The sequence below is a fragment of the Carassius auratus genome, chromosome 31, assembly GCF_003368295.1.
Source record: "Carassius auratus strain Wakin chromosome 31, ASM336829v1, whole genome shotgun sequence".
Taxonomy (NCBI): Eukaryota; Metazoa; Chordata; class Actinopteri; order Cypriniformes; family Cyprinidae; genus Carassius; species Carassius auratus.
The window spans coordinates 14,322,863-14,348,205 of record NC_039273.1 but is presented as its reverse complement, the minus strand read 5'-3'; the positions used below and the strand labels follow the sequence as shown (position 1 = coordinate 14,348,205).

Below are 25,343 nucleotides of genomic sequence, written 5' to 3'. Positions count from 1 at the left end.
TCAGAATACGATAAATAAAATGAATAATATATATATATATATATATATTACAAGTTCTGTCAAAATATTCAGATCTTATCTGCTAATATATGCAAAACAACGTTTTTTTTTTTTTTTTTTGCTGTGTATAAAGCCTTTTGTAGATATAAAGATGCAATAAATATTCAATAATTCAGCATTTATGGCTGCAATTACTCCTGATGACAGGAGAGGTCAGTACAAAGGCTTACTTTTTGAGTTACACAAAGTTAGGTTCCTGCTTTATATTCATATTATAAATAATCAGTACATTTAATATTAAATATAAATCTTAATTTATAATAAAGCATTTATGATTACAAGTCTTACCTATAGCCAGTCCCCCACAAAATAAATAAGTAATCATTCTATCTTTTCTTAGTTGGATTTTTTTTTCACCTACGTTTGTATTCATTGTTTGATGTAAATTCTTGATGTACTGAAGTTTGTTTCCTTAACAGCATTCTCTAGTGATTGACATAAAACTGGACAAACCACAGGAGCCTCCAACTGCTGAGGCCGGATGTTCCTGTTAATAGTTCACATCTGATTTACAGCATCATCTACACCACATGCTTGTTGTGTTGCTTCCTCTTGGTTAGCTTCCAGTTGTGTTTTCAGATCGGATATTTGGCCTTCCCATCTGACTTTTAGTAACTTGTTGGAATCAGTGTTACATCAATTTCAAGTGTAAAATAGTATACTTTAGTAACAAAATTGCCAAAAATCCTAAAAATTCGAAAAGTAAAGGGCAAAAATGAACAAAAATGTAGACTATGTCCAGCATATATACTTTTTGAAAATGTAGAGAGGTAGATTTTTTTCTTTGTTTTGTATTTTTGTATACAAGGATGAGCACTAAACCAGATAATAAATTCTATAATTTTGCCATAAAAAGCAGGATTTCAAAAGCAAGAGGGCAATTCAAAAAACAAACAACCTACGAAAAATGGCAAACATGCATGTTAGCCTTTTTCAAAAGCATTTCAATCCATCTGGCTACTGTGCACAAGATTATGTGAATGTGTATGTTTTTAATGCACTTTTGAAATCAACTTATTTTAGCCTCCTTTTATTTTCTTTCTTTTTTTTTTTTTTGCAAACAACCTGATAACATGAAAGGTTTTGTTTCTTCTGTGAAATATTCTTCTGTGTAAGTTCTAGGGCATTTAGCATATTGCATATAGTCGCAAGGTGACAGAGGAGGAAACCATGCATATAAACTTGTTCATTCATATTTAATTGGAATAATTAATTTGAACACTGGCAGTTTCCACACTGATTCATCGAACAGTCCAATTCTATTGTAAACACATCAGCTGTCATTTTCAAACAGGCTTTAATGTCAGAAATGCAAAGATAGGACATTCCTCCAAAAATAACTATAGTTCGCTTTTAAGAATTAGCATTATGCAGCATTATAGTGTTTGCCTTGTGTAGGAACCCACTCATGTCTACAGCTGCTCTTTGGGCCAGTAAATGGTAGTGCACTGACCAGGGGGACACACATTGTGTTGTATATCAGTTTATTTGAAATGTATTTCATGTGAATCTTTAATGCACTTTTTCAAGAAAGGAAGATGTAAATGTTTCAAAATTGCTGTGTCTGTCCTTGAAACCACTTTAGAGTACACTGTAGCGTACATCTCTGTGAAAATCGCTCAAGGGTCACTGTACAGATGAATTATTTGTAAAGTTGCTTCAAATAAAGCCAGAAGCAAGTGCAAACTAGCTATATGTGATGTTTAGGAAGCAAGTAGGAGCAAATGACGTCAGCGCCATGCAGAATCAAAGTGAAATATCACTTTTTTTCCTACTAAATCCAGCAGCATTTAATTGGAATCAGTGGCATAGTGTCTGTGAATGCAGGTATATGGGCCTGGGCAGACTGGGGATCCACCGAGCTGAGGGGAACTTTTAATTGAAATGAGGAAATGAATTTCCCTGCAATTTCCCTGCCCGAGTCCAACTGGACCCAGTGTCTTTTCACTCTCTCTTTCTTCCCCATTACACAGCTGCCGTTGCAGCCATTAAAAAAGTTTTTAGTGGCAAAGTGGTAATATTTCACTTAAGTTCATTTAGAAAAAAAATTGGAAAATGTTATGTTTGTTAAATTCAGGTTTTTGTTTTTTTAAAGGGAACAACCAAGCGGCCAGTGGCAGTGAGTTGAGCAAATGTTTGTTTATGATCAATTTAGCCTTCTCAAATCAACACGACGACTTGCCTAAAATAAAATCTATAGACATAAAACACTTTAATTTAAACATTTAAAGGCACAGTATGTAAATTTTTTTTATTAAATATCCCAAATGTTTCACATAATGTTTAAATCCAGAGAAACAATCAATTTTAACTAGTGACATTAACTGTGTTCAAAGTGTCTTTAGGTGCATTCAACTTCATGCACTGCCGTGCAAACCGATCGCAATCTGACTTGAAGCAGTGCATGCCGGTTAGAAATTTTGTCCGACTTGAGACGGCGCCGACGCTACATGACTATCACGTGTGGCATCAAAGTACCACGAGAGCGTTTGGAGAGCTGATGACGACACAGATGTTTCGCGATTGGCCAGATTCACCACCTGACGACGATCACGTGTGTTTCGGATTATTCAAACATTTTCAGTTCCAATAATGGCCACAAATCTGTGCTTTAAGAATGGATAAAAGCTTCTTTTTTTTTATTGTGGTCGCACTGTTTTATCGATTTACGTTTATCATACAACACTGATAAAAGTATATATACCCCCACTTTATTAGTATTTAAATTGTATATGATTATGTTGACCTTTATTCTACTCTTTATTAAGCAGTATATAAAAAGTGTTTTTGTTGCTCATGGAAATGTTTCTGAAATGTCTGTATTTGACAAATATTTCATTTAATTCTCTTCATCTGTGATAAAGTATGTAAACACCGCGTGAGTGTCACTAATGGGAGCAGAAAGTGTCCGGTTTGACTGCTCCATTTTCAACTCTGCCCCCAACTGCAAGCAGCTACTCTTGTTGATCGCTGTCTGTAGACGTCTTTCAAGTCGAACGCACCTATTGTGTCCCCTAAAGATGTCATAGTCCTTAAATTTCCAGTTTTGTTTAATAGAAAACATGAAAACACCAAAGACGCTTTAATTTGATATGCATTTTATTGGACAGGTGACAACTGCCCAGAGTAGTATTATAACAGAACTTTCAAATGTATCTATTATGATTAAACAGCGCTGCTTTACCCCACATTCGCATGACCTGAAGGAGCAGAAGCAGTCGACTGTGGCATAATAAAAGTTCTGCTGCTTTCGAGCCGTTTTTTGCGCTTGTTCAGCGGCCTCGTTTCACTTCAGTGACTTTTAGCGTCACTCTGCTTCATACTGCGATGGTAATAAATTATTAGCTATCCATGAACATGATTTCTGCCCGGATTGCATCGGCTGTGGGGATGAAGACTACAACTCCCATGATTCCATACTCAGTTATGGCGTCATCAAACTACACCTTTGTTTGTTTGTTTGTATTGAATACACGCCCTCTTTAGGGACAAAAACTTACATATTGTGCCTTTAACCTAAATAAATGTGCACTGTTGAATGCATATTCAATCGTTTGTGCATAACGAGTGATAGCTTAAAAACGGTGAACGCTTAAAAATATGCTGTCATTTTTCCACATAAAGATAAGATAAAACCTCATTGGCAGGTAGACCTCATTTGCAGTAACATTTTTATTTGTGTGCACTCACAATATCAACAAAAACTTGTGCTTTTGTAAAATAAGGAAAACAAACGCTTTCTGATGCGCTTTCTGTCATCTCTGTCTTGAGCATGAGTGCCTTATAATGATGAACTGAAACTCAGCGAATACTTGCCTTTCCGAAATGATAAATATATCTATATAATGTTTTAAATTATTAATTTAAAACTAAATAATTCAAATCAAAAGCAAAACCTTTCATTATGTAATCCAAATAAATGCATTTCTCTCTAAAGGCACGTCCAGTAAAGAGATGGCAAGTCAGGTTCGTCAATTCATCTTTGCGGTACTGACTCAGAAAACTAGTTTATAAACTAGTTTATTAACAATCAATTATAATATCCCCTCACTATTTTTTACTTTTTTGTTTGTTTTTCATTTGTTTTGTATTTCTGTTTAAAAAATGTGTTTGCATTAAGTAGCTACAAATAGCCTACGGCAGCATTATAGTGCCATGTTGAAAAATAAATAAATAAATACGATTAACGTCATATTATTTTAAGAATAAAGTCAAAATTATGATAATAAAATTGTTATATTGCGTGAAGTTAATGTGAAAATTACACCTTTAGACTACTTTGCCCCCTCCCCTTCAAAAGAAAAAAGAAAAAAAGTCAATGACATCCATCATTCTTCACATTTAACATAGAAATGTAGACCTACTGATGTTTTTTACTCTGCAAATGTTAAAGAGGAAAATATCACAGATTCAAATGCCACTTGAATTGAGGTGAATTATCTCACTACAAATTAAAGAGCATAAAAACATAAAAAGTTAAGGAGGCTGAGACTTTGTAGTAACAAAGCACAAAGCTGCGATTATTGGGTGGCCTGTACAAATTTCTTTGAATATGGGCCCAGAAAAGGGAAAAGCAGATTTGCCTGCGCCAATGCTTTCTCACATCACAGAGGGGTTTTAAAGATATCACTTAACTTAAGCTGGATGGCGGTATTTATTGGTTTTGTTTACATTTTTCTTCACTCTTATCTTCTGAAAAGAGGTTCTGATTTGAATTTAATGGGGTGCAGATATGCCCCTTGTATGGAACCATATCATCAGTGTACCTGTACTACCGGTAGTCATTGTGATTGACACAGCGCTACATCAACCTTGGGTGAATGTCTGTGTGTAAATGAGTTATGCTTTTAAGGGTGCAACCATTCCCTGTGTATATGTTTTAGCTCAGTGGAGCCAGCCTGATTGATTCAGAGCTAGCTTTACCGTTCACACTGTATAGAAATCTAGCATGTCGGTCCAAATCAGTTAAATCAATAAAAGTGTCTTATTACCAAAAAAAAAAAAAAAAAAAAGAATATTGCCCTTTCTCATTTTTCTTATTCTTTTCTCATGCATAACTGGACACAGTTCAGCATTTATTTGATGACAAATAGCCTACTATAAAACAGTAATATTGTGAAATATTACAATTTAAATGTAATCTTACATAGAATTAAAAAAATTTACATAGAAATATGGGTTATTATAATGTTAAATGAATTGAATTAATCCAGATAATTTAAAAATAGAGTAACAAATTATCCCATTCAAATTATTTCTGAAGGATCATGTGACACTGAAAACTGAATTAAATGGCTGCCGAAAATTCAGCTTTGCTATCAAAAGAATAAATTATATTTTTAAAATACATCAAATAGAAATGAGGTATTTTTTAAATGTAAAAGTGTTTTACAAAATTACTGTTTCACTGTATATTTGATCAAATAAATGAAGCCTTTGTGAGCATAAGGGATTTAAAAATTATATACACATACATCCATTGATGTATAGTTTGTTAGGATAGGACAATATTTGGCCAAAATACAACTATTTGAAAATCTGGAATCTGACATCTGTGCATAAATATTAAGAAAAATGCCTTAAAAGTTTCATTTTGACCAATAAAATGTATTTTGATTTTGTGGTCCAGGGTCATATATAAAGTGTGTGCGTGTGTTTAGTTGTTTAGTTGTCTTAGTTGTTTTCATACAGTACAATCTCTTGACTTTGTAATGAAAGCTATTATATCTATACAGGATGTTAGTGTTTAGTCTTGAGAGATTGTAAACCTGAGGAAACAGCTTTAAGTTATAACTGTCAAATTAAGCAGTATAATTTTACACGTGAAAGCTTTGCCAGACCTGTCACAACAGGTCAAAGCTTAATCCACTATTTCTCTCCAAACAGGTTTGCATAGGTGTAGGTGAAACTAGTTGACACTCTTTCCTGAAACTGTGAGTAAATTTGGTCTGATCAACCATCAGTGAAAATCATAAATCAGCAGTTATCTGTTTGACCTAGATATATATGAGGCTTGTAAAGCAGCAGCACAGACAAAGACTGGTGATTTGACTCGATGGATAGTCTTTTTATAGCGCATGGTGATTTCGGTAGAAGAATCTGTTGTCAAACATGATAACAGCTATATAATCGCTTTACATCCTTGTTTTGCTTGAGTTATCTGCTCATGAAGCCTTCTGAGGAAACATATCATATTGTTTCACATTCCAAGAATTCACGTCAAGAATTCTCTTTAAATGTTTAGATTTTTTTTCCAGTTTATGTTTATATAATTTATTGCAGTCATGTTATTGCTTAAGCAAATGTTTATTTCTGTACCTTTTCTAATGACAACATTATAAAAGTTTTCCTCAGAAAACAGCACATTCAGGTGTGTAGATAAAGACTCTGTATTTGCCAATGTAATATAAAAAACTTTGGTAAACCAAAACTCTTTTCAGAAATGATCCATAAAAGATGACATATGTTTAATGAAAAGCATGTATAATCCATTGACACTGCTGAGTGATTCCATTCTTTGTGTTTTTTTTTTTTTTTTTGGTCAGCTGCAGACTCACAACTGTGAATATGCCAGCAGTATGGAATATACTTATGGTTTTAATTTGGCATACATTTGTAACAATTTCAACATTTCATTTGATATAATCTTTCCTTTGTCTATAAAAGACTAGTAAAAGTCATGGTATTGCATTTATTTTATTCTTTTTAAAGTACAATGACGATATATCCAAAAAAAAAAAGTGTATTATTTGTTTTTCTTTGTAAATAGAGGTCCCTCACAAGGGGAATGTCATATTTGGGGTCCTTGTATCAAAAAAGTGTGAACCCCCTCTGCTCTAGATAGTCTTGCAAAACATGATGTCAGGATGTGCTTTATAAAAAGACTCAAGCTATCAGAATTTTTAAATTACAATAATTTATAAGTTATATAAATAACAAAGCTTAAAATAACTTAAAAGCGTCCATTTGAGAAGTAGGGGTGAATCGAATCTTTCCAAGATTGCCATCTGCTCTGAAAGTCTTGTTTCGCATCTGGGACCCTCTGTCTCTCGGGACAGCTGAAACAAATCCGGCCTCAGCAGCTGGGATGGATTAAGGGTGGAATATCTAATGAGAAGTTCCCCTCAGATGGAGGAGCAGGATTCGGACTTGTGGCTATTCAAGTGGAAAATGCAGTCGCTGAAGCACATGGAGGGGTTCGGAGTTGTTTAAACAACCTTCTCCAGGACTGACTGTTGCTCCCGCTTTTTCAGTATGCCAGGCGTAATTCGCACATGACAGAAGCAAAGCAGATGGTGAAAGTCTATTGTTTGTATTGCTAATCCTTTGCTTATGGTGTCTGTCGCACTTTTCATTAAATCTCTTCTGATGAAATCCTTCTCCATGACATCATTTCTCTGTGTTGAGAGACAAAGGTAAAATTGAGTAAAACTGCAAGTATTCTGTTGTTTCCTTTATTCTTACTTTTAATGAACACAACTGTCACTATAATGTTAAAAAATGTCATCCAGTGTATTTGTGTTAATATGACGGTATTACAATCCCTGACTAATTCTCTTTATTAAAATTGCACAAATTTGACAATTGTGTCATCAATTACTTACCTATGTTTTTACATTTAGTTTCAACTTAGTTGTCGATTATTACAGTAGGATGAAGACTTACACATTGCAGGTGGGAACAATCCTCTCTTCAGGTTGCCTGGAGAAACTCATTCTCTTCAGGAAAGTCGGGAGTCGGAGTTTGGGTCTGTATTGTTTTCGCACTGGACTAAAAACAGAGACAAGAAGAAGTTAGGTATGTGAATGGGAACACAGATGCATTCATCCGTATGTTATAGCTACTATTTCAGACACTCTGAGTTGTCTCTTTAAAAAGTATTTAAAATATTAGAGGGATTTGAGACCCAATGCACTACTAACAAAATCTCACGTGACAACGGGTGTACACTTTCTGCTAGTATTCTGGCTACTCATAAACTGAATCAGGTGATATGGAGGTTGCTGATTCAAAAGGTTCACTTGACTCTGTAAATTAATTTTAGCATCTGGTGGCATGTTACACATTAGTCACCAGTCACTGAGGTGCCCTGGTCAATGAAACATAAGAATATGACGACAATGAAAAACATTTGATAAATCTAGTTTAAAACGAATTCACCAAGTTCCATTTCCAGCGAAAGTTCACATATAATGACTCTAGAAATGTCATGTGGTGTAACCAAGTTTAAAAGGAATAACATATTTTCCATGAATAAGTGTGAGTGTAAACATCTTATTCTTTACATTTTTCAAGGAAAACAAATATTTGTAAAAAAAAAAATGTTTGGAGGGACTTTGACACATAGTCATTTGGGTCTGTTAGGGTCTATTCCATTATATATTATATTATATTATGATTTATTTTTTATTTTTTTTATTTTTTATTTTCTTCATTTTTTAACAAAAATGTTTCAAATAATAATAATAATATTTTAATAAGACTGCTAAACAGCTTTTTTTTCTATAAGAATCATTGATTATGCCAGACTACTTAATAATAATATTTTCTTTTTGAGAATTCAATGCTGGTAATAAGGCTTTTTTCTTAATTATATCATCAGGACAGTTGCATCCCCCTGACATTTAAAATATTTAATTAATTAATTAAAAACACTCATCCAGTGTTAATTTCGTTGACTAAATATTTTCGTCATTATTTTCGTCACGAATATATTTTTGCCGACGAAAACGAAACGAAAACTAAAATAGAAGGCACTGATGGAGACTAAAACTATGACTAAATTGATTGACATTATCGTCAACGAATAAAGGACGAGACGAAAATAGACTGTGACGAAAATCAAATCAGCAGAAGGCAGAGATGCGAGGAATGAGCAAAAGAACCGGCAAAACAGAACAGACTGCATGAGAGAAGAGAACCAATCAGAGCCTGACTTATTGAGACGTGAAGCGAAGGTTTTCTGTTTTTATGAGCTCCCGGGAAGTCGGCATTCGAAGAGGTGATAGGGACTTTAAGCAACAGCCTCTGGTGGAACGGCAACGCCATTCTGGCGTTGTATTGCGCCTGCGCGAATTTAACTGCTACTTTGTGACGTTCTAATTTAACGGTCTACTACGGGAGAACAGCTGATTTGCCGGAGTCGCTACAACGTGAGAGGTTAGGTAAATAAATGTTATGTTTTTAGACTTATTTACATCATACAATATTAAAAACTCCTCTTCTGACAAAAGATTGTCATTTAACGCCAAAAGCAATCCTTCTCTTGCTTTTTTAAATTAGGCTATATATTTTTTTGGATCTCAATAAATGAATTAATGCTGCGTTGCGCTGTTCTGTTTTACCGTTGCTTAGTGACTTTTACGTTCTTGGCTCAAATGTAATTTCACAACGATGTTCTTTTGTTTATTGAGCTAAGCAAAATTGGAATAGTGCAGTGCGTAGATGTTGTAGCATTAAATATTACGAACTGAAAAGTATTGTAAAATAGCCCCTTCTTCAAGTTAGATGCGAGCACAATACTAATACGTAATATCATGATAAATACATTTGATTAATACTAATGTTTAGTATATTTTATAATGTTCTACTTGTTGACAATATCACAAATATTTCTATATTAGTCATGTGAAACATGAATGTTCACATCCTATCATTATACATACAAATCTAGCAATATTGTAGTATTTAAAACATACAATATTGCTAGACAAATGAATACCTTATAAAATCTTGTTACTTTTTTTATCCACCTAGCTGCCAACTTATTAAATATTTACTTTAAATGTATGCACTTATTGTTCAGCTCAGCTGTAAGCTTTAAGGTCCTGGACCTAACGTTATTTTTCTTTTATTGATGGTCAATTGGCAGCTAGTTATTGTTTACATTATCATGACAGTGTTTGTTGCTGCATAAAAGCTTTTGAATCGAAATAAAGACACAGTTGTGTTGAAATAAAGTTGAATTTGTGTTTTATATATTTTGTTTAAGTTTGTTTCCTATACCAGCTGTAAAAAATTGTCTAGTAAATCTGTTATTGATTTTAGTCTTATTTTAGTCGACTAAAATACCAAGCAATTTTAGTCGACTAAAATACCAAGCAATTTTAGTCGACTAAAATAAGACTAAAATTAAAACAAATCAGATGACTAAAACTTGACTAAAACTAAAAAGAATTATAGTCAAAAGACTAAGACTAAAACTAAATTAAAATTTCGTGTCAAAATTAACACTGCACTCATCAAAGAAGTCCTTGTATGTTTGAATTGCATTTGAAATGTATTTTTGAATACAATTACACATCAATTTGTCATTTCAGTGACCCACTCACCATTCAGCTTGTGATGAGGACAGCACCTGCATATCAGCGTTTCCCCCCTCTTCCTCTTTTTCCTGCTGTCTCTCATCCTCTTCTTCCTCTTGCTCATCACAAATGTTGTCCCACACTTGGCTATTGACAAAAAGAGCCTCCTGCAAGCTGATGCCACGGTCCAAACAAGTCACCTGGCGACAGAGGGGACAGCGAATGGTGCGCAGGCCGCTGGAATGCAGCCCCATTGTCTCCAGACAGGGGGTGCAGAATGTGTGGTTGCAGTGGAGAGTTCTGGGAACGCGGTCGATGCGGGAGTAACGCAGGTAACAGACCCCACATTCCTGATCCTCAAACAGCACCATGGCTGAACACTGGAACTGATGTTTGATCTGATGATGGTGGCGTTCAGTCTTCTGGAAATTGTTTAGTGTACTCTGTAAAAACAAACGTAGTCCATATGTGTATAAAAAGATTTTGTCATTAATTACATGCATCCATGTCATTCCAGACCTGTATTACTTTATATATATATATATATATATAAACATAACATTGGAATCCATGTCTTCATTAGAAAAAAAATGACAGGGTTGGAACAATATGAGTAAATGATGACCAAATTTTCAGATTTGTGAACTATTTCTTTAAGCAAAGTAAAGTGACAAAAAAATCTTGAAGCAGATGGCAAAGCCATTGCCCGATAGACCCCCACTGACCATTCATCTTAACAGTATTCTACTCTAATGCTGCAGACCACCTGTTAGTCTTGAATACGACCTCTGAGTGTTGACCTCTGACCCCTTTCTGAGTACTAATGCAGACAAAACAATACTGCATGAAAGAATGACAAGATCTTTTGGTTTCTGCAGCCATGAGAACATCTAAAATTTCACTTCACCAATACAACAGTTTATATAGTATTCCAGTACAAAGACTAATCTTACATAATATTATGTTTAGTTAATTTTGCTGTCTTGTTAGCGATGGTCAGGTGAAAGATTATATGAAAAACATCCTTAGTCAAACTGTAACGACTCAGTGTCAAACCATTTGAACAGTGTGTCCTTTCTATATCATGTTAACCAACACACTGCAAAAATCACTCAATTAATTATTATTTTTATTCACTAAAAACATCTAAAAACCAATGTACAAGAAGCAATAGTGCATAAGAATATGTTGTTTCAGAAAATACATCTCTTTTTCTATATACCTGTCTAAATTGTTTAGACTTTAAGCAATGAACTTTTGATAATGAGGTAAGAAGAAAAACTAAAGTTGTATTAGAATAGTTATCAAGATTTGTAAAATAAGACAACATCTTATACAGTTTTGTTTTTGAAGTAACTCTTTCTTGATTTAATGAGGTTTGGATACCTTACTGGACAACAACAAAATACTTATTAAGAAACTAAGATTGTTTGCTGTGCAACTGAATATCAAAATAGTTTTTACTAATTTTCATGAAACACAAACAAAAATAGATGTAAATCAACCTCAGTTTTAGAGGAAAGAAATCAAGAAATATACTTACAGTAGAATGACTCCTAATCCACTTACAGATATTTGTCAGGAGATGAACTCATCTGATGGAGAATAGTGGGTGTGTGAATAAGAGCAAACTGTCAGTCTGAGTAACCGCCGCTGTGTGTTTTAAAGTGGCTGTGGAGTCGTGGGGGAGGTGATACATGTCCTACTCCTCCCCCATTGCCACACAAAGCAAATCTCACTAGTTACTGAGAAATCAGTGTATCTCCATGTCATTATCGCAATGATGATTAAACTTTTATCCTTCTGAGGGTTCAGGTCAACACAACACTGGCTGGATAGGAGAAGAGAGTTTTGGATCTCAGGACAGAGAAGTGTCAGAGGCAGGGAAGAAAAGGGGAAAAATACTGATCTGAAAATACTGATGGTACATAGTGTCTTAACAGAGAGGAGTATGAATAGGTTATTTATAAAGTATTAAAGGGTAATCTGGAATAATGGAAAACACTTGTTCTAACAGTTTTCTATGTTAGTAATTTTTTGTAAAAAGCTTACCTTTTTCTCATCCTAAATACGTAAAAAAAAAATGCTATTACAATTACATCCAACATGACTCGACCAGTCTTCTTGAGCAGTCAGTGTTCTTAGATAATTGTTGGATTTTGCTAGTAAATAAACCACAATAATAATCAAGAACTATTATATCATATTACAAAAAAAAATCTAAATAAGAAGAATTAAAAATGTAAGGGCTCGTCCGGGATTTGAACCCGGGACCTCTCGCACCCAAAGCGAGAATCATACCCCTAGACCAACGAGCCACTTGCAAATGTGAAGTATTCATGTCAATTGAAGGTTAGTGCAATACTGTCAAACTATTTCATCACAGAAAATAATGTCTTTTAATTATAATATTCTGTCGAAGTTAGTGTTATTAACAGATGGTTGCTCTCTGCATAGGAATGTAAGTTACACACGTCAGTCAGTGCAGTTTTTACTACGTAACGTTACATACGCAACGGTAGCGTTACTTTGTATTTAGCGTAAACATTTCTTCGTTTTCACAGTTAAATCCGCTAGCGTAGATGTTCTACATATTACTAGGAGTAAACGGACCATATAACAATTAACATTTAGAAAAACGAATGGGCTCGTCCGGGATTTGAACCCGGGACCTCTCGCACCCGAAGCGAGAATCATACCCCTAGACCAACGAGCCACGTGCAACAAATTTTCTGACCTGAGACTATACAACCCTAACTACACACCGTCGCGGAATGTTTTATAAAAAACTTTGTTGCTATACCTACGCATATTAAATTTGCTCTGCTAAACCACATCAGAACAACAATGAACGATTCTTATGACCCTCATTCAATGTTGCAAGAATACGTTTATATTGTTGAGCACTTTTCTCACTGAATACAGTTCAGAATGTATGTGTACACGACAAATGTAAAATACATTTTTAATAACAGTTATATAATGACAATTATGTGCATATATAACTTACGGTAAACTCTTGTATCCATAACTAGTTAGCTAACTAACTTACCAAAAACACGTGTATTTGTAAACAGTCATGCATTATTAAAGTTTAAGTGTATTATCTATTTGTTTTAACCTAATCGTGTTTTGAAGCTCTTGCATTTTCTACTAAAGTTTACGTTACTCAGCTAATCCATATGTCATCACGAACACCTCGTATGGATGCATGGATGGGCGATTAAATTACCCACAGTCCTTTGCGATAATGTAGAGTGTTTGTACAGCTGCCACTCTTGTCACCGGCGTAGGCAGAAATACCAGTAATGTACAACTGTTGTGTAAATTTATCTTTAAAACCAAATGTATATATTCCTCATTAATAGGTTTTGTAAATTGGTTTGTGCAATCAAAATGGCTAATGAAAGTTTCGTAAAAGTCGTGTTTTATGGTGTGACAACTAAATAGAGTCTGTTATATTTTATAAGTTATATAGAGCATTTAAATGCACCACTCTATCCCAAATTACAAGCCATATTAAAAATAAAAAGCAATTGTTAGAGAATGGAAATGACAATATCTGTAGGTTGGTATGAGAATACATAAAATAAAAATATTTTTATATTTAGAAATATTTAGAAATTTATACTGAATGATGGATCTAAAGATTCAGGAAATGGACATACTGCAGTGGCGGAAGCCAGGATGTTTAAATAGGGGAGCCCCAAAAAATAAAAAATAAAAAAGTTTATTCAGAATGACAAAATAGAGATTTCCTTTGTAAAAAATGAAGGAAAAACATGAATTAAAACCTAATTGATAACCACTGGCAAAAGATTGGGGACTCAGATAATAAAGGAAGAGAATATTACAGAATTTAATAAAATAATTAAAGTTAAAACAATTCCTAGTAAAAACAGAACAGAAGAAATCAGTTATACATACAGTTAGGACACACAAGAATCAATAATACATTATGTCTTATGATTAAAGATAAATGTGACATTTCTTTCTATTAACCTGTAGGAATTATAAGGAATAAAGAAAAAAAAAAAAAACTTAAAGAATGTATGATCAAATTATGAAGGAAATGGGATATTAAAGGAATTCTAGCAATAGATCATTCAAATTACAAGCAAACTTAACCAGGGATGTTGCGGACTGTACAAACGTGTCCAATGAGAATCCTTACTGTGAAGCACGTGACACTCTGCGGAAGCGCAGGCAGAGTGGCTGTTCTCTAGTCTTGTGTTGTTCTTTGTTGCTCTTTCAACTGTTGAGTTTCTGTCACCCCTACAACCCCAACTGACAAACAAGATGTCAAGTGTCCCAGAAACTGTAAGTGAGATTTGTACTTTCAGAAAATAACTTTAAGACAAAGTTTATCTCGAATTCAAAGATCGTAGTTCTGTGCAAACACAGTAAAAGTAACGTTAAAACAATGCGCGAACCATTTTTTCCACGCTAACAGGCTAATGTTAGCCAAGAAGTGATTTACTAGTAACAAACCAATAAGACAATAAGACCAAGTGTGCAAAAACACCGAATAATATCACTTATCAACGTAATTATATCACATTATATTCAGCTTCTAATAATAGCTCACCACGTAGTATGCAATGGAACCCCCTTTCTGTTTCGTATATTACAATATTTGACCAATGAAATACTGTTATAACGTTACCTGACTCCCGAATGGCTGAAATCTTAGTATGTCAGGGACAACTTGAAATATCAACTTAATTCTCTCAGAGCATTCCGATGTTAACTTATTTGTATACAGTTTCCCTTAACTAACTTTAATGCAGACTCTGCTCTCATCTCTGCTAATTTTCTTTCCTTTTCTCAGGCATGCAGACCAGATTTTGATCTTTTGTAATAAAGATGTACAAGGAAGATCACTGAGAAATAATGGAGGAATTTCTGAGCACGCTCCGTGATCATGATGTCAGGTACATGGGAGAATTCAAATTCTGCTCAATCCACATATTAAAAAAGCGACTCACGTTATACATTTGTATGTACAGTGGTTATAGAAAAGAATCCCCCCATATTGTCAATTTTAGACTCATCTGACTTGTGCCTATCCACAAACTTTATCCCAAATATGTTGGTGTTATATCTTTCACTTGGATATTATTAGTTGCACTGAGTAAATACAGCTTGATATATAAAAAAAATAATAATAATAATGTATGTCTTCGTTTCAGGCTGCAACGGAACAAAATGTGATTATTATAAATGGGGTGATTCCTTTCTATACCCACTGTGTGCAGGCATACAGCATCCACTATTTGCGTTACTCAGGTTGCATGTTGTGTTCATCTACACAGCTCTGTCCTGTCATCCTGTGAGCCGGAATTACAGGAGCTGATGCGGCAGATCGACATCATGGTGGGGCACAAGCGGCGTGAATGGGAGGCTGAGGTTCGAGCCATGAAGCTGCGTCTGCAGAATACGCAGGAGGAACTCCAGTCAGCCAAAGCTCTGCTCGACAAGAGGAGCTCGGAGGTATTGTATTTGCTGTTGTTCAAAATTACATTTAGAGTGCGAAACTGTTGTAAGAAGCAGCTTTGGTACATTGAAACAAAGTCTTGAAAGTTATAAAGCAACTTTCCATGGTCTGATCCATTATTAATACTGTAGTATATGAGACAAAGCATGTTCAGTACAATGAAATGTAATATGAGGCCACAGAATCTTCTGAAGGACTAAACTGATTTGGATGGTTTTGTGTGTGTTACACTTTCCATGGTAAGATCTCTCTTAAATATCATGGCTCAGCAAAATCACATACGTCATATGCTCTGCCTTCACCCCTGGCAGACGCTTGGGGTGAGAGAGGTGATAATGTCCCTGCTGGAGCTCCAGGACGGTGGTTTCCAAATGTTGAAGTTGGTAGTGGACAAGGGGCTACAGCAGGTGAACTGCATGAAGACGTGGGTCTTCCTGCATGACAAGACTCGACTAGACTAGACTGAATGCTTCTGTTTGAGCATTATTATAAGCATTAACTATGTGACATATTAGATAGGTGAAGACTGTTGTTGGTAAAGCCATGTTGATTGTTTTGATTGATGCATCAGTATTTCTTGTATAAGTTTCTCTGATTACATATAAAAAAACTGACACTATTACAATAATACAGTGTATAATATAGGGAAAGACAGTATTCTGATATAATGATTATATTGTTACATTTTTAACATTTAAAAAATATTATTAGGGCAACTGCTCATGACATATAACAGAATAAATGACTGAATATATTAGATTAAAATGCAAATGCTTGCATGGTTGATTAAATCAACATAATATTATTAAAGGGCCAAATGACATCATGTTATATTATAATAATATTATTATTATTTAAATATTTAATGGGTCTAAAATGTAATTGTAATTATTCCAGAAGTCTAATATTATGTTGACAATATGTTCTTCACCATCTAACTTTAAAATAAAGATTTAGAAAAATCTAAAGTCAGGAAACTTTATGATTATATATATTGTTGATAATAACATAATTACTGTAATATAGGGGAAAGCAGTGTTTTATTTTAATGTTTAGATTTTTAATTAAAATTTTTAATATAATTAAAGGTATTATTTCTTTATTTTGGTTTTGTTACATTAAGTTCATTAAATTCAAATGCAGATACTTGGCATCTAATGTTGCATAAATTATATGAAATTATATTAAATTCAGTAATATCACTAATACTATTGAAATTTAATTGCTTCATTGGTCCAAAAGTCTGAGATCATGTTTTAATATAAAATTTAAAAAATAAAAGTTTTGAGAAATATTATGGCATAAAATAAATACAAAATAATACATGATGTTAATAATAATATTAATATGATTATATTATATAATATATAATAATATAATATATTATATTAATAAAAATGTGAATTAGATTTTGCAGTAAAATTATTAAACTAATAATAAGATTGTTATGAAAAATGTTGATTTCAGGAAAAATAAAAACATTTTGGCTAGTGGTCTCAGACTTTTGGATCCTCATATACATGCTTGTGGACTGCATTTTCCATTATATAGTAAAGTCATAGTTTATGTAGTAAGTAGATCACTCTCCACTAGGTGTCGTGTTTGAGCTGCAGTTCACGCTAGCTCTGATAAACCGATCTTATGTTCTCCAGATCCGAGTGCTGGGGCAACAGCTAGATGAGATGCAAGCTGGAAAACAAGATCTGGTTGTGAAGTATGAAGAACAGCTGCAGTATGTAAAAGATGAAGTACGATCAGCTTTTATTTTAGTAACAGTGCTGTATATATTATTGTTACACTCCAACACACTGTATGACATGATTTAGTTCCTTTCACTACAGCATCTTTTTTATCAGTAATATAGTTAACAGCTACCTCCTTTTAACAGTTGTCTAAACTGAAACACAGCTATGAAAAGCTCCAGCGTAAGCATCTGAAGGAGGCACGAGAAGGAGCTCTGAGCAGAGAGGAGGACAGGACTGAGCTGTCCCACCTCAAAAGCAAGCTGGAGGTACAGAGACTGGCTGAATATTAAATGGACTTTATTTTCGTTTATATAGTATTTTTTTATAATTTTAGTTCAATAATTTAATGAAGTTCATTGAAGATCTATGTATGTGAATGCAGGAGTTCCGTCAGCATTCAGCAGAGTGGGAACAGCAGAGACTGCAGTATCAGAAACAAGTGACTTCACTGGAGGAACAGAGGAAGAACCTGGCTGAACAGTTTGCTCTCATCCAGGTGCCTCTAATTAGAACATTTACAAGCCTAGCATACAAAATAATAGTCAGAAAGTGTGTGTGTGTGTATATTATTAAGACTTTGTTTTTCAAAATCATATCAAAAAGGTTTATGATCAGGCTTGTATGGTTCATGTAGAATGATATAAGACCATATGGAGCTCATATTCAGAGCCAGATTAATATAAGGGCTAGGCAGGGCTGAAGCCCCAAAGCCCAAGCAATGGGGGGCTCGTGATTGGTTGTGAAGGTAAGGAAAAGCAGGCCTAAAGCCACCTTTCCACTATCTCCCACAAGAGACAGACCAGAAGTCATTCATGTCCACCGGAGAGTTGTGCGGGAGCTGCGCAGAGTTACAATCATATGCATATACCCAAACTTCGGCTCTAATTTGAGCTTCAGATGCGTTCAAATATTTTAACTTCTGAAGCGTGGTTAATTTTGAATTCTTAATTTATGCATTTAGCAGACGATTTTATCCAAAGCGACTAAAAGTGCATTCAGGCCATCAAATTTTACATATCATGTGTTCCCGGAGAATTGAACCCCCAACCCTGAGCTTGATATGCAGTGCTCTACCAATTTAGCTACAGGAACATGTTAGAATTACCTACATTTTTTCACTTGATTATGTAAAAGGACGCTTAAGACTAATAATTATTTTATAATTATTAAATCATTATGTATGATGATTAGCGCCATAAAACCTACTGTGTTTTTATTTAGGGCATCATTGGTTTTGTGTGGGTATATTCATACATTCTTTATATTCAGTAAAATCATTAATTTTACCGTGGTGATAAGCCGAGGGTGATGGTTGCTTCATAACCAATTTGGAAGTTGTGTGCGACTGCTGCTATGAGGAGAAATGAGACAATCGTATCCAAATGTCACAGACAGTGGAAAGGCGGTAGAATGATTGGCCAATGGGAGAAAACGAACTTTACCGGTGGGTCGATCGCCAAAACTCCACCCTCCCAACATATTACTCATCCTTTCCTATTTTAATGACAGTTAATTATGTAAAATAACATGCAAGTAACCCTAAGTCAAACCCAAATCCTAATCCTAACCATATAGTTTATAAATGAAATGTAGTTAATTATTATTACTCCGTACTTATATGTATAATTAGACTGTAATTAGGACACCTTAAAATAACGTGTAACCATTATCATTAATGTCAAATATTGAGTACTATAATGGCAAAATGTCACTTTTATAGAGTTTGTTTTAGTTGTATGTTTTAAAGATGTTTTCCGTTACAAACAATATATATATATTTCTGTTTATTATCATTATTGTTGTTATAAATGTTGTTGTTGTTGTTGTTATAGATGATAATAGGCAACATGGGTTTTGCCTAATTTATGATCTTAGTAACAGGCTGCTATGCTTCACTTTGGATTTATGAATTACAGTAAGGCTTTTCATAGGACAACTCCCAAAAAAATATTTAATAGTTGTAATAAACTATAAAGTCATTAAAGATTAAAGCCAAAAGATACATGTACCACAACATGAAGGGAAAAGGCTGATGATACACTGGGTGTCTTTCAAGGATTAGTAAAGTTGTAATATTAGTGTGTGTGAAACGTTGTGTGTCAGACTCAGGGTGTAGGTCGGACACAGGAGCAGGCAGAACTGCAGCGGCTGCGCTCTCAGCTGCAGAGGGCTCAGGACAGCCTACATACTCAAGAACTGGAACTGGAGAGACTTCGGCTGCTTCAGGATGAGCTGGGAGACTCGATCCAGGAACATCAGGTCAGCTGTCCCGCTGCAGCTCACGTACGGGGACAGGTAGATCCAGATCCACAAGAATAGTAGAGGTAGAGATGGACATCAGTGTGGGGTGTGGAGTGGGAAACAAAAGAGGAGGTATATGTTGCCTTCATATCTTCCTGGGGAGTTCCTTCTTAAAAGGATTAGTTCACACAAAGATTAAAATGATGTCATTATTTATTCATTTTCATGTTTCTACAAAATCAATCTTTTGTTTAATTTTAGGACACAAATGAAAATATTTGTAATATTCTCTCATCATTTTGTCCATACATTGAGATAAAAACCTCAAAATTAAAGCACATAAACACATTTTAATAGTGATCCATATGAATCAAGCAGTTTAATTCAGTTCTTCTGAAAATGCATGTTCACTTTATATAATGAACACATTTAATCTAGGCTTTTATTCACATATAATTATTGATCTACACACATAGATAGAGCACATTAAATATTGCCACCGGAAGCTTTGAAAGGAAAGGTTATTACTTGGTAATCTTACATTTTGGCTTGTTTCTCACATAAAATATCAATTCAGACTTCAGTTATATAAGCAATATAGTGCTTAAGTTGCATGGATTGCTCTTTTTTGATGATTTTGCTTTTCATTTTTATATTTTGAAAACTCATAAAGCTCAGTTCAATAATATGATTGTTCCAACATGACTTTAAGGCAGCATTAGATATTGGGTCCAGTTGCATGAACTTCTTAGACTAGACTTAAAAAGTTAGCCTTGGCATTTGTTTTCTTCTAGACCGGTCATAACTGTTTAAATTCAGTTACAAAAATGTAGATTTGCCCAATCTCAATCAGAAAACTAAGACTGATTATCATAACATAGTGGCTGTGTTTATGCAACTGGCCCCTGGTTTAATAGCTGAAGCATTAATAGCTGAGCAAAGCACAAAATGTTTTTTTATGTCATATGTGATGGTTTGAATAATGGCAACGCTGTTCTCTGCAGGTTTTGAGTGAAGAGCGAGAGGAGCTGAAGGCTACACTGGACGCTCAGGATCAGTTTGTACGTAGCACAGGAATCCAGCAGCAGCAGTTACGGCGGGAAGTGACCCGACTTAACCAAACTCTGCAAGCAAAAGAGCAAGTCATTAGGTATATTATCATCTGCTTACATACACAGAAATATTACGGTAGGATTTATCATTTAACAACAGTCCATAAAGTAACAATCAAGTGTCAATCAATCTCAGCGTGCAAATCACTTATCTCTTTGTATAGGTCTCTAGAGGAATGTTTAGGATCACACGGTTCGTCCCCAAACCTGGCCTTCCTTAGACAAGAGCTGGAGAAAGTCACAGCCAAGTTGAACAGTTCCCAGACTTGTGAGAATCACCTGAAAGCTGAGATCATCAGACTTCGAGACAAGTGAGACGTTTTCCAAAAGACTCTTTATGACAGCAGCTACAACTAACAATAGAATAATAATTTATTCTGGAATAAAAACCTTGAACTTTATTTGTTTTGTCAGGTTGGAGAGCATGAGAAAGCATAAAGCAGAGATGATCAGACGAGAAAACGAGTGGAAACAGATGGAGGAGGAACACACTTGCTGTACAGCTGAAATCAAACATGTATGCACAATAAGCAGTACATTTTTTAGTTTGAGGTATTATCAGTGTGCAGCTGAGCAGCTTTATTTATAAGAGGAATTATTCAATTTCTTAATATGTACAAATTACTGATGACCATATTTAGTTGAATGTAACTCTTTGTGTCCGTAGTTACGTGCAGAGCTCGAGAGGGCTGAACAGACTCGATGTGGGGAGCTGGAGGGAATGAGGAAGGAGGTGTCTCAGTTAACCAGCGAACTTCATCAGCGTGACATCACCATTGCCACACTCACTGGTTCGGCCTCCAGTATCGAGCGACAGTTACGGGCAGAAGTGGAGCGAGCAGAGCGCCGGGCGTCAGAACTCAAGGTTCACCAAAACACACTTGCAACCTGTCCAGATCAGGCATCAGAAACAAAAACCTGCCATTTATCACCCAAGAAGAAGAAACCTGTGCTTGTTGAGAAGTACTGGTTTGTTATATCATGTCTTATATCTGATTTTGCTGTTATGTTGGTTTTTGTAGGTGACACAGGTCCAGCTTGAAACACTAAAGCTTGAGAATCAGCATCTAAGTGATCTTCTTGAGAGAGTCGAGTCAAGATCACCTAAGGTTTCCCTCCTTTGCTCTGAAAACCTTCCTTTTCATTTTTCTGTGTTCATTTAAACAGTGTTCAGGGCTATATTAACAGCATCTGCATTAACATCATTTGAACAGTATCAATCTTTTTGACTCGAAGGCCCAATGATTTCTCCTACTATAATGAAATCTCTGCTTGTTTTCAAACTGCTTATTTCATTAACAGAATCTGAAAGTGTCAATACATTAAATTAATAAGCCATAATTCATCAACACTCCATGATTTCAGAAATTAAAAGATTTGTATGTCATTTAATAGAAATATGATTTTTATTTAAACAGTTCATGAGCGATTAAATGGATTTTGTTACCTTTTACAAACTGCGGGATGAATTTATGATGCAAGCCAGATTGATTTCATTTCATTTGTATTTCTTGTTTTGTAAGCCTTTTTGGTATTTTTGTTGATCACTTTTTTCGCTTTGTCTGTCAGAGGCGTGACGGAGAGCTGGCGAGTCTTAGAGATAGCTATGTGTCATCTTTGAACAGTTTGGAGGAAGAGAACAGGCATCTGAGGCTGGAAATGATTGAGCTACGAGCTCGCATGGAGGCCAACAACCAGACCTGGCAGGACAAGTACGAGAGAGCGCTACTACAAAATCAGAACAAGAACGCTCAGAACAGGTACCTGATATTTCCACATAAAAAATGTTCACTCACACACACACACACACAGTCAGCGAACTCCAAAAGGAAAAAAAATGAACGTTTTAGGATTTGGAAAATACATTTCTATGATTTTGCACTATTTCTTGATCACTCATCAAGTAAGGAGAAGTGTGACAATGATCGTGTGAACTCTTTGTACAGAAATTCAGGTATCCTTGCCAACAAGTGACGTTGAATACATGTTCACTAGCATTCAAAAGTTTTGGGGTCAGTAAGAATATTTGATGTTTTTGATGCACCAAAGTAGCAAAACAGTAATATAGTGAAAAAATATTACATATATTTTGATACAATATTTTGATTTTAATATATTTTAAAGGTAATTTATTCCTGTAATGGCAAAGCTATATTTTCAGCAACCATTACTCCAGTCTTTAGTGTCAAATGATCATTATAACATGCTGATCAAGAAACATCTCTTTTTTTTAATTTTCAGTGTTTAAAATGGTTGTGCTGCTTAATAATTTTGTGGAAGCCGTGATACTTTACCCAGGATTCTCATTTCAGCATTTTTTTTGTAACATAAATGTCTTTATTGTTGCTTTTGATTAATTTATTTCATCCTTGCTGAATAAAAATACTTATCTTACTGCACCAAAACTCTTTGGAGTGGTAGTGTGTGTAAGTGCATGATGTAGTTGTGTTATGTGCTGTCACAGATCTGATGAGGATGTACAGCGCAGACACCAGGAGGAGCTACAGGCCATGGAGACTCGGATGCAGGAAAGATCCTCGCACTACGAGGGCCAAATACAGACACTCCTCAAACAGCTTGAGAACCTGTCGCCAACATCCCCTAATCGCCCCGATGGCCAGTCACAGGAGAGCAGGATGGCTGTGTCCCCGGCCCACTCTTCTGCATCGTCTGCCTCATCTTCTTCTTCAAGCCGTAAAGCCCACAGGATGGCAGCTCTTCTCAGTGCAGCAGTTAATGGAGAGGAAGCTCAAGCTTCCAGCTCGGTAGACAACTTTCTGCCTTTGGTCAGTAATAGAGATATGGGTCACTGGGACATGATGTCCCCATCTATGAACGTATTCAAAAATATATATAAAAAATGCTACTCATACATAATACTATATATATATCATAATGAGTAAAAAATCCATATTAAGAATTACATTCCTGAACAGAAAACCTTGAGTTGTTTTTTTATTTTTTTTAAGGAAAATTATTTGAAACTTATGCTTAAAAAAAAATCTCAATCAGTGGTGATGGTGCAACTAACATGAAAAAAAAAAAAGCCTGCAGACCCTCATGAATGTGTTGAGTTCAGAAAGTCAATTAAAATGTGAGATAATTTAATGGCTTTATGACTTGGCAGGATTATTTCAGGGTGTAAAGCATCATGTGGTCGACTCCCCAAAGCATAATGATATTTATAATTTAATAATTCATATATGTATGTATGTGTGTGTGTGTATATTGTTTTTGGCATTGCTTTAATAAAAAAGCATGTCAGCCATGCACACGGTACCATTGCACAACAGCCTTAACAGTCAGTTCCTCCCACTTCCTCCAGGACTCCACTGGATCTCCAAATGGCTCGGTGACTACGCGGTTTCTGGAGGAGGAAACGCTGCGCTCTCAAGAGCTGCTTCAGAGACTGGACGCCCACATTCACAGCATGAAGCTGGAAAATGCCAACACTGTCTCCAAATACTTGGGCAAGGACGGCAGACCCCCAAACGGCCACTGAGTGCCTTGATCTGAACTTGCAGAGATGTATACAGGTGATTACCTGTCTGTAAGGACATTTCTGTTTGAGAAAGAAGAATGTGTTTTGGGATTCATGGATGCTGCAAGATGATCGGACGAGACTCTTGTTACATCAGTGCAGCAAAAATGACACCAAAGCAGTGCCAAGCAACTTTCTGTTCCAAAAGTGCTGAATACCTCCATGTTTATTGCTCTAGTGAAGAAATGATCGCATATACACTCCCTATTCCCTGTACCTTGAACTTTGATCTTTCACATGGTCTCTTGCATCTACCGTCATCATCTTTTTGAGCACTTTAGACACTCTGTACTGTTTTGCTGTGCCTTTTTCTCGTTTTCTTTCTTATGCAGTCAATATTTATGTACAGTGTAACCTTAACAAACATAAAACATCTTTTTTGTAAACCTACTGACATGATCGTGAAGAATGTGTGTTTTAAGTTTGAATTAAAAGAGCTTGTTTTCATAGCTGCGTTTGTTATGGGAGTGGATGAGTTTGTGTGAATGGCTTTATTTCTTCGTCACTTTGTGCTTCGGGGAAAAAGCTGTTTGGACATGTGATGGGATTAGATACATTCTCTGGGGTCGTATCCTTTGACAGTGTTGCACAGCGGAGATGTAAAGTTGACGTCAAACACACAAGCTTTCTCTCAAGTCTCCACCTATGTTTAGTGGCCTATCACAGCCCGCTGTCATGATTTAGTAGAGTTTCACCCCAAGAATGCAGAGATTGTGCCAGGCCTGACGGTTTACAGCAGCGCACACGTTCAACAAGAAAAAGCTCACGATATGTTAATGTCATCCATGTGGGATCCAGCACATGGGGATAGCCAAAGGCTGTTATTGAGCACAGACTCATATA

The 25,343-nt window shown here is 35.3% G+C and overlaps 3 protein-coding genes and 2 non-coding genes across 11 annotated transcripts in view; 2 read left to right on the top strand and 3 right to left on the bottom strand.

Annotated features, from left to right (window-relative positions):
• The window catches only part of LOC113050623 (ras-related protein Rab-6B), an 80,135-nt gene extending 78,386 nt beyond the window's left edge, over positions 1–1,749 (top strand). For both annotated transcript variants that reach the window (XM_026213799.1, XM_026213800.1), the window contains exon 8: positions 490–1,749. In XM_026213799.1, coding sequence (XP_026069584.1) covers positions 490–554 — 65 coding nt within the window. In that variant the 3' untranslated portion in view covers positions 555–1,749. The remainder of the gene's footprint in view (positions 1–489) is intronic.
• A 4,253-nt stretch (positions 1,750–6,002) lies between these two features.
• Positions 6,003–12,037, bottom strand: im:7152348 (E3 ubiquitin-protein ligase KEG). The gene is made up of 4 exons (XM_026213798.1): positions 11,908–12,037; positions 10,392–10,807; positions 7,726–7,830; positions 6,003–7,457 (listed from the first exon to the last, which is right to left on the bottom strand). Exons 2-4 carry the CDS (start codon positions 10,733–10,735, stop codon positions 7,415–7,417), a joined length of 492 nt encoding a protein of 163 aa, XP_026069583.1. The 5' UTR covers positions 10,736–10,807; positions 11,908–12,037; the 3' UTR covers positions 6,003–7,414.
• Positions 12,038–12,610: 573 nt separating this feature from the next.
• trnap-ugg (transfer RNA proline (anticodon UGG)) lies at positions 12,611–12,682 on the bottom strand. The gene has a single exon. It is a non-coding gene; the product is annotated as a tRNA-Pro (tRNA).
• A 326-nt stretch (positions 12,683–13,008) lies between these two features.
• On the bottom strand, positions 13,009–13,080 carry trnap-cgg (transfer RNA proline (anticodon CGG)). Its single transcript has one exon. It is a non-coding gene; the product is annotated as a tRNA-Pro (tRNA).
• Positions 13,081–14,544: 1,464 nt separating this feature from the next.
• LOC113050621 (centrosomal protein of 63 kDa) lies at positions 14,545–24,949 on the top strand. 6 transcript variants are annotated; one of them, XM_026213795.1, is made up of 16 exons: positions 14,545–14,684; positions 15,196–15,298; positions 15,680–15,857; positions 16,173–16,268; positions 17,514–17,609; positions 17,750–17,872; positions 17,989–18,102; positions 19,710–19,865; positions 20,852–20,997; positions 21,124–21,270; positions 21,374–21,476; positions 21,627–21,824; positions 21,982–22,068; positions 22,529–22,719; positions 23,424–23,745; positions 24,285–24,949. In XM_026213795.1, the coding sequence occupies exons 2-16, from the start codon at positions 15,258–15,260 to the stop codon at positions 24,459–24,461; spliced, it is 2,175 nt and encodes a 724-aa protein (XP_026069580.1). In that variant the 5' UTR covers positions 14,545–14,684; positions 15,196–15,257; the 3' UTR covers positions 24,462–24,949. The 6 variants fall into 6 exon arrangements, with proteins under 6 accessions (XP_026069580.1, XP_026069578.1, XP_026069579.1 ...); XM_026213793.1 differs by having other exon boundaries at positions 19,710–19,889; XM_026213794.1 differs by having other exon boundaries at positions 19,710–19,901; positions 23,424–23,724.
• Positions 24,950–25,343: the final 394 nt, after the last annotated feature.